The 12,746-nt window shown below is 45.5% G+C and overlaps 1 protein-coding gene across 1 annotated transcript in view; it reads right to left on the bottom strand.

Moving 5' to 3' along the window:
* Nucleotides 1–1,619: 1,619 nt before the first annotated feature.
* The window catches only part of LOC123999451 (inactive tyrosine-protein kinase PRAG1-like), a 37,231-nt gene continuing 26,104 nt past the window's right edge, over nt 1,620–12,746 (bottom strand). Inside the window, exons 5-7 of the mRNA XM_046305268.1 lie at nt 9,688–10,457; nt 5,103–5,372; nt 1,620–4,929 (exon numbers count right to left, since the gene is read on the bottom strand). Coding sequence (XP_046161224.1) covers nt 4,123–4,929; nt 5,103–5,372; nt 9,688–10,457 — 1,847 coding nt within the window. The 3' untranslated portion in view covers nt 1,620–4,122. The remainder of the gene's footprint in view (nt 4,930–5,102; nt 5,373–9,687; nt 10,458–12,746) is intronic.

Raw genomic sequence — 12,746 nt, forward strand, 5'->3', positions numbered from 1 at the left:
GAAGGCGTGACAGCACCTCTTCCCCACACACACGCAAACAGTCGGTAAGGCGTGACAGCACCTCTTCCCCACACACACACGCAAACAGTCGGTAAGAAGGCGTGACAGCACCTCTTCCCCACACACACGCAAACAGTCAGTAAGAAGGCGTGACAGCACCTCTTCCCCACACACACGCAAACAGTCAGTAAGAAGGTGTGACAGCACCTCTTCCCCCTCAGGATGTTAAAAAGATTTGGCATATGCCCTCAGATCCTCAAATAATTCTACAGCTGCACCATTGAGAGCATTATTATTATTATTATTATTATTATTATTATCTTGACTGGCTGCATCACTGCTTGGTATGGCAATAGCACCGCCCCTCGATCGCATGGCGCTACAGAGGGCGGTGCGGTCAGCCCAGACCATCTCTGGGGCTGAGCTCCCTGCTATCCAGGACCTCTATATCAGGCGGTGTAAAATAATTAGACTCCAGTCACCCAAGCCATAGACTGTTCTCTCTGCTGCTGCACAGCAAGTGGTACCGGTGCATCAAGTCTGACACCAACAGGCTCCTGAACAGTTTCTATCCCAAAGCCATAAGACTGCTAAATGGCTAACAAAATGGCTACACAGACAATCTGCACTGATCCTTCTATTTTATTTTTGTACTGTCTCTATGCACATTCCACACACACACTGCTGCTACTCCATTTATCATATATCCTGATGCCTAGTCACCTTACCCCTATACATATCTAACCCTATCACTCCAGTATCCCTGCACATTGTAAATATGGTACTGGAACTGACCCTGTATATAGCTTACTTACTTTCTCCTGTTCTTATTTCTAGTTCCTGTATTTGTTCTACTTAATTTTGTAATATGTTTTTATAGTACTGTTAGCATTGTTAGGAAAGAGCAGGCAAGAAAGGCATTTCACTGTACTAATGCACATGACAAAAACATAACATGAGCTCTCCCACTCCAGGGTCAGATTGCAGTGGCCTTCCATGGAGTGAACTTGACTAGAATGTAAATAGCGAGACAGTAACCCCAGACAGACCTGTATTCCATCTGTAAAACTCTGTAGCATCTCTCACACTGCGGTACTGGGTTATAATTAGCTTTAAGCCAAGGACGAGACAGGCAGGAATTTGATTTTGCAATGTGCTGCTGTGAACAATGTCGAAAAGGCAGAAACAGGGAGACATTTTTTTGTTCCATTGAACATTGACACCACAATAAAGGCATTTCATTTGCACAGAGTGCGCTGGTCCTCAAATGGTTTGTCTGATCTCTGAATCGGGTCATTTGTTGTTGTTGTAAAATCCCCCAATCTGACTGAAAGCTTCTCCACATTGTGTAATGTACAAACAGGAATGTTAAACTATGTGGTGACACTTTCACTGGAACTACTGTTTGGTACCACATATTACAACATTACATTTCCTTATGGCTCCCTGACTAAGTCATTCTTCCATCCATTAGCAGATATCTTTAAAAGTGCAAACACCAGCTCTCTCTCTCACACACACACACACACACACACACACACACACACACACACACACACACACACACACACAAATTACATCCATTGATGCCACAAGCAAAAGACAGACGGAGCATGGTGTGCATGTGTGAAAACATATTTACAATTTATTGATGAATGCAGGTGAGGCTCACATTAATCAATGTGTTAGTGGTCTGAGACCAGTATCTTTTCCATTCACTTAATGATAACAGCAGTGGAATAGAACAGAATGTGGACTGTTTGCCTGCAGCCCCAGGCCATAATCAATGATTTATTCTTGGTGAAACAAGAAGTTGAAGCGAGTGTGTTCCAAATGGTACCCTTTTCCCTACATAGGCCTCTGGTCAGGAGTAGTGCACTACCCTACACAGGCCTCTGGTCAGGAGTAGTGCACTACCCTACACAGGCCTCTGGTCAGGAGTAGTGCACTACCCTACACAGGCCTCTGGTCAGGAGTAGTGCACTACCCTACACAGGCCTCTGGTCAGGAGTAGTGCACTACCCTACACAGGCCTCTGGTCAGGAGTAGTGCACTACCCTACACAGGCCTCTGGTCAGGAGTAGTGCACTACCCTACACAGGCCTCTGGTCAGGAGTAGTGCACTACCCTACACAGGCCTCTGGTCAGGAGTAGTGTACTGCCCTACACAGGCCTCTGGTCAGGAGTAGTGCACTACCCTACACAGGCCTCTGGTCAGGAGTAGTGCACTACCCTACACAGGCCTCTGGTCAGGAGTAGTGCACTACGAATGGAATAGGGAGCCATTTAGGATGCAGAGAAAAACAGAAAGTCCTTCCTCCAGTGACTACTATGGGTTAAAACGATTGGATATCATAGATACCTATTCACTATGGATCTTATCCATTGCAATTATTAAGACCTGCTTGAGGTGGGGCTCACTATTTGATCTACAACCTCTTTATGTACAAGTTCTGTTCGTCTCCAGACCATTCTGTGAAAATCCAGTTTCACAAATTACAGAGGGAGCATAGGGGTTAAGATTTACAATGAGTTTCTCAGTCACCATAACATGTATATGGAGAAGTAAAGGCACTGTAACAATTGATAATATCAAAAACAACAATTAAAGATGACATTAAAGACATGCTCCGGACTTTGGCAACTAAGAAAGTATGTTTTAAACCTCCCGCTTTGGGCTGGATGTGTCAATGAGTAGTTCATACAGAATTACTGTTTTAACTCAATTAGCCACAAAATCCCGAGTTTGAAAGTGATTTTTTTAAGCTGCTCCGGGCCATTTTCCCCACGTAGCAATTTGAGTTATAGCCAATGAGTTTCAGCACTCTTGCATTTAAGTGACAGCTAGCAAGAGGCCTGCCCAGCATTATCCAATGAGGTTGCAGGGCAGGCCCAACAGCTCAGTGGACACAGCAGAGAGTGAGAGCAATGATGTGGTGCAAATACTGTATCTGCACATATGGTGACATAGTAAGCCATTTTCAGGGACCACTTTTGGCTCGTGAGCACTACTTTCTGAACCACTGGCTAAAAGTATACAAAAGTACCGGAGTATCTCTTTAAAAAAGGTAAGTATTGGGGTAAGTGGGACCATAGCAGTGGTGGTACTGGCGGTCTTAGTATCACTTAACTAATGATATGCATACTGTATTTTGTGGCATTAGGCAGTACACGTTTTAGATTGGTTCATGTCACACCGTTTCCATGGTTACCATCCCATCTAGGCCAATCAAAACAGCTTTGGTTTCAAGATGGCCACCTTTCTAACCAATACATGTCCTCCTCGTGGATTAACAAGGAGAGATACAACACCAACCACTCTAAACTGAGCTGTAGACAAGGTAACCTTCAGGAACCAGTTCACTCAATTTCAACACACTGGTATGAATGTGTATGCACAATTTAATACACGCCAGTGTCAATGCCTGTGTGTAACATAAAACCAATGTGTGAAAGCAAATCAAAATTAGCTAGCTGCACAGGCACAATCAAACATTTGTCAAGAGTTGCTGGACATGGATAAAGTGAGGACGAGAGCTCTTGTTTGAAAGGGCAAGTAGTCCTATTGATAAGGACAACATAAAACATAACACTTGAAACGTCTTGGCAGGTGTGTATACTGACTGTTCATCAATACTAAATAGGTAAGTAAATTGAGGTCTTCCTGCGTTAAGTCACTCCTCCATTCCATGCTTAGCTCTCACAGCTGCTGTGTCTGTGGTGGAACAGTGAGCTCTGATTCTGGCAAGAGAGACTCCTGTTCTGCCCATCGCTGGCCTGCTTGGGCTTTTGGGACGGTTTCTTACCAGCGGGTTTGTGTTTTAGTCCATACAGTAAAGTAAAACAACAGCAGTCTTTAGACATACAGTATAAGTAGAAGCTGAATGGACAGGAAAGTGAGTGATGCCTTGTTACTTTCATGCATTTGAGTGAAAAGCAGACAGGTTCACATTGTGTCACTGTGTATCCTCCGAGACAGATACAGGGGAAACCCATGGCAGCTCATGGTCTTTACACACTACCACAAACCTATCCAATCCTTTCAGATCTCCAGGAGTACCTAGAGGTTAGGCGTTTGGGGTTGATTTGGGATTCAGACAGTCTGTCCGGTCAGTGTGTCAGTCACTTGAGTGAGTAGAGCAGTTCAGCTGTATGACACAGGGACAGAGGATGAGCAGAGCTGAAGTACTGACAACACAGCCAGTCCTCTAACTCTGCGTTCCTCTCCGGCTCCAGAGACCTCTCTGCGAACTTCATCATCAGCAGCGCTCTCTTCACGTCCAACCAGTTGAGGAGGCCCTCGTGGCGGGGCCCTTCCCCGGGGCCCAGCCTGTCCCCCCACTGCTGTTGCTCCATCAGGTCTTTCCGGGGGCCCCACAGCAGGCTCTGCAGCACCCGCTTGGCCTCCTGAATGTGGATGCGTTTAATGGGGTCCGGTTGGAGGAGTAGCCGGGTTAGTCTCTGGAGTCCAGCGGAGTAGAGAGAGACTGGAGGGATGGGCGGCAGGTCCTCACAGCTGTAGTCCTGTTCTTTCAGTTTCGGGCTGACCTCAAACGGGTTCGGCTGGTGGAGGAGCTCATAGATTAGAATACCGGTTTGGAACTCGTCAAATTTCCGGTACTGGGCGGCCGAGACGATCTCCGGGGCCAGTCGGGCGTGGTTGCGTTTGAGGCGGGGGTCATTTTGGGCAGAGTCCTCAGTGTTCCTCTGCTTGGCCTTGGCGAAGCTGGAGATGACCAGGCGGGGGAGATGCTTCTGGTCGTGTGGGGCATTGGGGTTGGCCTGCGGGGGGCGGCGGTGAGGGACCAGGAGGAGGTTCTCCAGACAAAGGTCTCGATGTGTCACGCCATGCTCCTTTAGATGGTCCAGACCGTCACACAGCTGCAGCAGGAGGAAGCAGACCCACCGCTCGTACACCTCCGGCTGGGCCTGTTGGGAAAACAAATACAAATGAGACGCTGGCAGGCAAAAGCAATATTTGCGTCTTTCATTCCATGTCCACAATGGTGAACATCACACCATTCAGTCAACGTTCCACGCTAGGGGCCTTCCTTAAGATAAGATGCAATGAAATGAGATGTTTCAAACGGGCACAATCATACCTGGTGAACGGACGCCCACTCCTTGACAAAGTCTGCCGTAGTCTGCTGTGGCACCTCCCGGGTGATAACCACCACACGCTCCTTGTCCCCCTGCGTGGGGTTGGGACTGGGGGGCAGCGAGGCCTCATCAGCAGGGAGCATGCTCCGGGGCACGCAGGCTATGAAGTGGCCACAGTCCTGCTGGAGGTTGAAGTGGGGAGGGACGGTCTGCTGGACAGACAGGCTGTAGAGGTGACCCTGCTTGGCTTCTGAGGTCTGGCTCTTACAGATCTGTCGAGAGAAGAGGAGAGACACCGTGGTTAGAATAGAAACAGGCATAATCATGTGGAGGAAAATGTCTGCCTGGCTCTTAGATATCTGGAGGGGGAGGGTTAGAGCACAATGTACACAGTGAGGAAATATTTCTTCCCTGGTTAAGTAAGAGACTGGAATATTATCCCCACTTGCTGTCAACAAGCTTTAAATCCTTCATTCATTTAGATTTTGTTTTAAATCCAGTAGTAGCAGACAGACATTAATTCCATAAGTCTACCAGTCTAACTACAAGCAGCCATGAATGAGTTTCACCATGTTTAATACGAGTAAAGCCAAACACTGTGGTTATGTCCCAAATGACACCGTATTCCCTATAAAGTGCACTACTTTTGACCAGTCATACAGGCCCTAGTCAAAGGTAGTGCACTATATTGGGAAGTGTGGCAGCCTGTCCATCTCTCCCACTTTACAAACACAGCTGAGCCCTGATATGACACAGGCTACGCCCCAAACGGCATCCTTTCCCCTACTCAGTGCACTACTTTTGACGAGAGTCCTATAGGCCCTGGTAAAAAGTAGTACACTATAAAATGAATAGTGATAATGAAAACGGTTCCAATAGTGATAATGAATACAGTTCCATTTGAGACGTAGCCATAGTGATAATGAATACGGTTCCATTTGGGACGTTGCCATAGTGATAATGAAAACGGTTCCATTTGGGACGTTGCCATCGTGATAATGAATACGGTTCCATTTGGGACGTTGCCATAGTGATAATGAATACGGTTCCATTTGGGACGTTGCCATAGTGATAATGAATACGGTTCCATTTGAGACGTTGCCATAGTGATAATGAATACGGTTCCATTTGAGACGTTGCCTTAGTGATAATGAATATGGTTCATTAGAGACGTTGCCATAGTGATAATGAATATGGTTCATTTGGGACGTACCCATAGTGATAATGAATATGGTTCATTAGAGACGTTGCCATAGTGATAATGAATACGGTTCCATTTGGGACGTTGCCATAGTGATAATGAATATGGTTCATTAGAGACGTTGCCATAGTGATAATGAATACGGTTCCATTTGAGACGTTTTCATAGTGATAATGAATATGGTTCATTTGGGACGTAGCCATAGTGATAATGAATATGGTTCATTAGAGACGTTGCCATAGTGATAATGAATATGGTTCCATTTGGGACGTTGCCATAGTGATAATGAATATGGTTCATTTGAGACGTTGCCATAGTGATAATGAATACGGTTCATTTGGGACGTAGCCATAGTGATAATGAATATGGTTCATTAGAGACGTTGCCATAGTGATAATGAATACGGTTCCATTTGGGACGTTGCCATAGTGATAATGAATACGGTTCCATTTGGGACGTTGCCATAGTGATAATGAATACGGTTCCATTTGGGACGTTGCCATAGTGATAATGAATACGGTTCCATTTGGGACGTTGCCATAGTGATAATGAATACGGTTCCATTTGGGACGTTGCCATAGTGATAATGAATACGGTTCCAATTGGGACGTTGCCATAGTGATAATGAATACGGTTCCAATTGGGACGTTGCCATAGTGATAATGAATACGGTTCCATTTGGGACGTTGCCATAGTGATAATGAATATGGTTCATTAGAGACGTTGCCATAGTGATAATGAATATGGTTCATTTGGGACGTTGCCATAGTGATAATGAATATGGTTCATTTGGGACGTAGCCATAGTGATAATGAATATGGTTCATTTGGGACGTTGCCATAGTGATAATGAATACGGTTCCATTTGAGACGTTTCCATAGTGATAATGAATATGGTTCCATTTGAGACGTAGCCATAGTGATAATGAATATGGTTCATTTGGGACGTAGCCATAGTGATAATGAATATGGTTCATTTGGGACGTTGCCATAGTGATAATGAATATGGTTCATTTGGGACGTTGTCATAGTGATAATGAATATGGTTCCATTTGAGACGTTTTCATAGTGATAATGACGTTCCATTTACGTTTTCATAGTGGTACGGTTCCATTTGAGACGTTTTCATAGTGATAATGAATATGGTTCCATTTGAGATGTAGCCATAGTGATAATGAATATGGTTCATTTGGGACGTAGCCATAGTGATAATGAATATGGTTCATTTGGGACGTTGCCATAGTGATTTAACTGTAACACGACAGATTGATGATTTAATATGAGGACTGGATGATTATTATTAAATGGCATATATTATTATTATTATTATTATTATTATTATATTATTATTATTATTATATTATTTCATTAAGCAGTCACATCACAGAGCTGCTGCCATGTGTGTTTGTGGGTAGTGTGTTTGTGTGAGAGAAAGAATGTGTGTGTAAGGGTGGTTGTATGTAGGCCTTGACAACAGGGGTGTGTCTGAACTGTAAATCCTGGCTGGCATGAAAAGATTAATGGACCTAGAGGCATTAGGCAAGTCTACAGAGCCTCAGGCAGCGAGGCCTCTTGACACACAGCTCTGGATTTACATGTTGCTTTTACACATTGCTAATGACTTTGGGACAAAGGTCAGTCAAAATGAATGCAGAGCACACCCTCTCTCGCTCTCCTCAGTACAGCAGGCTACAGTAACACCCTCCTCTCTCTCCTCAGTACAGCAGCCTACAGTACAGAACATGCCCTGGAGGAACACGAGAATGGTAGGACCTTCTCTTCGATGTGAGAACAAACACAGGCTACGTCCCAAATTGCACCCTATTTCCTAGATAGTGCACTACGAGTCTATGGTCAAAAGTAGTACCCTATGTAGCGAATAGAGTGCCATTTGGGACACACAACAACGTGGAGGGTCTGTGGCTCGGCTGAGGATCCCTTTGGTCTTCTGAGCAGTCTAAGAGCTCGTTAAGGTTTTGGCTCGTTAAGATGTTGGCTTACTTCATTGTACAGGTTTTATTGTTTAATGAGGTAAGAGCATGACCTTGATTGAGGAGTAGAATGTACACCGTCCAATAAGAGTTTGGGAGTAAGGACCAATCAGGGAGTTTGAATTTGAGCTGCAGATTACAAAGACGTTCTTCTCACAGTAATTAGGGGAGATGCCTCTAGACATGTCTCTCATTGACTGACACACATATTTCAACAGGTTTTTTTCCCTCATTTGTTTAGTCTCCACACTTATTGCAATGTGAACATTAACCACCAGAGTCCTCTGACTTAGAATACGTAGACAACTACAAATACCTAGGTGTCTGGTTAGACTGTAAACTCTCCTTCCAGACTCACATTAAGCATCTCCAATCCAAAGTTAAATCTAGAATCGGCTTCCTATATCGCAACAAAGCATCCTTCACTCATGCTGCCAAATATACCCTCGTAAAACTGACCATCCTACCGATCCTCGACTTCGGTGATGTCATCTATAAAATAGCCTCCAACACTCTACTCAACAAACTGGATGCAGTCTATCACAGTGCCATCCGTTTTGTCACCAAAGCCCCATACACTACCCACCATTGCGATCTATACGCTCTCGTTGGTTGGCCCTCGCTTCATACTCGTCTCCAAACCCACTGGCTCCAGGTCATCTACAAGTCTCTGCTAGGTAAAGCCCCGCCTTATATCAGCTCACTGGTCACCATAGCAGCACCCACTCATAGCACGCACTCCAGCAGGTATATCTCTCTGGTCACCCCCAAAGCCAATTCCTCCTTTGGTCGTCTTTCCTTCCAGTGACTGGAACGAACTGCAAGAATCTCTGAAGCTGGAGACTCATATCTCCCTCACTAGCTTTAAGCACCAGCTGTCAGAGCAGCTCACAGATCATTTATTTATCTTGCCCCTTTGCACTCCAGTATCTCTACTTGCACATTCATCTTCTGCACATCTACCATTCCAGTGTTTAAATTGCTATATTGTAATTACTTTGCCACCATGGCCTATTTATTGCCTTAACTCCCTCATCTTACCTCATTTGCACAAACTTTTTGTTTTCTTTTGTTCTACTGTATTATTGACTGTATGTTTGTTTTACTCCATGTGTAACTCTGTGTTGTTGTATGTGTTGAACTGCTATGCTTTATCTTGGCCAGGTCGCAGTTGCAAATGAGAACCTGTTCTGAACTAGCCTACCTGGTTAAATAAAGGTGGAATAAATAAATAAATAAAAATATCAAAGCACTACATGACATCCTTGGCCCCAAAAAACTCCAGAACACAGAGAGACAGGTCTCCATTGGGAAAGTGGTCTTCAAACCTAAATGGGACTTCCTGGTTACATAAATAAAAGCTATAGAGATGAAAGGGAGCCGGTGTTCCAGTTACCTTGACTGCGTAGGAGTTGGATGGGTCTGAGGCGCAGGCAGCAGAGTAGTAGACACCGTCTCCCGCATTACAGCTGGCCTTGTTACAGGTCAATTTGAACAGGGACCAGTTGCTCTCATCAAACCTCAGCGGGTTCTTCTGGCTGCGGGTGAAGTGGTCCTCACACTTCAGAGCCAGGCGGCGCAGTGATTCAGCATATAGGCCTCCCAGCTTGGAGTAGATCCCCTCTCTACTGTCTATGTTACTGAGCAGGGTCTGCAGCTGCAGGCCAGAGCCCTGGGTGGGTCCAGAGGCCGAGAGGTGGGGGGCGCTGAGCTGGGGGGAGGAGGAGGTGGTGATGCTGCCTCGGCTGTGACCCCCTAGTCGGCCCCGAACTTTCAGGGGTTCGTCCAGGGTCCGGGAGCGCAGAGGGTGTCCCAGAGGGGTGTGACAGCGCTCTAAGGACTCAGAGGAGGAATAAATGGCCCGAGGGTCCACGGGGGAGGATGGAAGGCTGGACAGGGATGGGATGTCAGGACGGGATACATTACTCTCAGAGCCACCGGTGAAAAGGAAGCAGGGGTAGGCCCGGACTAAGGGTTTCCCGGCCATGTTGTCAGGGGCAGATACGGCGCGATTCACCATTTTCTTTTCGGGTAGGGGCGGTGGCTGCAGCTGGTTGGACAGGGTGTTGCTAGAGAACGGGTCAGCGTGAGGAGACCCTGGGGATGAGGCCATCGGGCTTCTGGGAAATGGCGAGGTGCACGACAGACGAGGGGCATCATGGGAACCTACAGAGAGAGATGCAATACATCAGTATTCATGTTGAACATCACACTGACACGTAACACAGACACAAGAGAAGATATTACACTAAGAACATGTTTTCCATCCTGAAACACATGACTGGAGAACTACTAAAGGAATCAACACTTCTCTGCTCAAACAACTTCCCTCACTTATATAAATAAAACACAAATCAAATTGCCACAGCACAGATTAAAAAAAAATCAAAATAATGCCCATCAGTCAGTTTAAGTGAACACACACACCATAAACAGGATTAGTATAGAACAGGTACAGTCGGTCAACAAGGGTTCAGGCTGATACAGACTGAGTGCAGAGGCAGTAATAAGCAGAGTGAGGAGATTACTAGCGACAGTTAAGTCAGTTACTGTTTAACTAGAAGAGCTAGTGCCTCAGGTGCCTGTACTGATTCTTATAAATGGGAGCGTTGTGTCCCAATGCCTCTCTAGCCATAAAGCTATATTACCTCTTACCCACATAACTATAGTACATTACCCCCTACAAACATATAGTACATTACCCCCTACAAACATATAGTACATTACCCCCTACAAACATATAGTACATTACCCCCTACACACATATAGTACATTACCCCTTAAACATATAATACATTACCCCTTAAACATATATTATAGTACATTACCCCCTACACACATATAGTACCCCTCACCTGTAAACTATTATTAAGAGCTACTTACAAATCAGTGCATTCAATGAAGGTAGGTAAAACAACCACATGTCAATCACTGAAGTAAAACCTTCTAAATAACCTTTGAAAATCACTGATAGTACCGATAAACAGCAAATACATTAGCATACCCTCACCCATAAATCTACAGTACATTATCCACACACCCCAACAGCATCTGACTGGGTGGCAGCAGCTCAGCAGGCTATTCGTAGTAGCTGCACCCATCCTGTCACCGTGGCCCTCCCTATAATGACTTAGTCATATCAGTCAGCACACACACACACACACACACACACACACACACACACACACACACACACACACACACACACACACACACACACACACACACACACACACACACACACACACACACACACACACACACACACCATCTATTCAACGTTCCCTCGGAGGGTGTAGTGACAAGTTTAGAGTGAATTGGTGCACAATTTAAGGTTCAAGATGGTCACAGTGTCTGCCATGCTGTACCATTAGGAAATAGTGAATTAAAGAGTAGACTATAAAGAATGTGAAACTCCACAGTCTTCCCCAGAGAGACAGATAATTGTGTGGTTGTTGATGGTAAAGGCTGCATAGATAGGCTGTGCTCCCAATGCGACACTAAAGGAGTAGGTTTCCAGGGGGGAAATCTAAAGGAAAGATTGCATGTATGCATGGAGTGGCAAAAGCCCTTATTTTCCTAGTTATCACAGTCCCATAATTATCTCTTCAAACACTTCCCAGGAAGTGAGGCAATTAAAGACTGTCTGGGAGTCACTGACTATGTCCCAATTCGCACACCATATTCCCTATATAGTGCAATAGTTTTGAACAGAGCCGTATCGGGCCCTGGTCAAAAGAAGTGCACTAGATAGGGAATAGGGTGCCATTTGGACCGCATCCACTAGGCTTTAGACCATATATGGAGAGATGAAGACGGGTGACGCCAAACCAAACGAAGGTGCGTCAGACCTCAGTCAGCAGCGTGCAGGGTCACACACACTCTTTGTGGAAAATGACACATCTCAAAACAAAGGCTGACAGACGTACGTACACACACACTCAGTCTAAAAGAGGAAACTACTTATTTTACTATAACCTTTATAAACCTCATATCTGTTACTACAACCTCATATCGGGGCTGCAGGAAGCCTAGTGGTTAGAGCGTTGGGCCAGTAACCGAAAGTGTGCTAGATCGAATCCCCGAGCTGACGAGGGAAAACTCTGTCGCCTCTCTCAGCCTATTACGGACAGTCTGAGCACTGATGGAAGGATTGTGCGTTCCTGGTGTAACTTGGGCAGTTGCTGTTGCCATCCTGTACCTGTCCCGCAGGTGTGATGTTCGGATGTACCGATCTTGTGCAGGTGTTAGACTTGGCCTGCCACTGGGAGGATGATCAGCTGTCCATTCGGTCTTCCTGTAGCTCTGACTTAGGCGTCTCACAGTACGGACATTGCAATTTATTGCCCTGGCCACATCTGCAGTCCTCATGCCTCCTTGCAGCATACCTGAGGCACGTTCACGCAGATGAGGGACCCTGGGCATCTTTCTTTTGGTGTTTTTCACAGTCAGTAT

Source organism: Oncorhynchus gorbuscha, linkage group LG16 (assembly GCF_021184085.1).
Source record: "Oncorhynchus gorbuscha isolate QuinsamMale2020 ecotype Even-year linkage group LG16, OgorEven_v1.0, whole genome shotgun sequence".
Taxonomy (NCBI): Eukaryota; Metazoa; Chordata; class Actinopteri; order Salmoniformes; family Salmonidae; genus Oncorhynchus; species Oncorhynchus gorbuscha.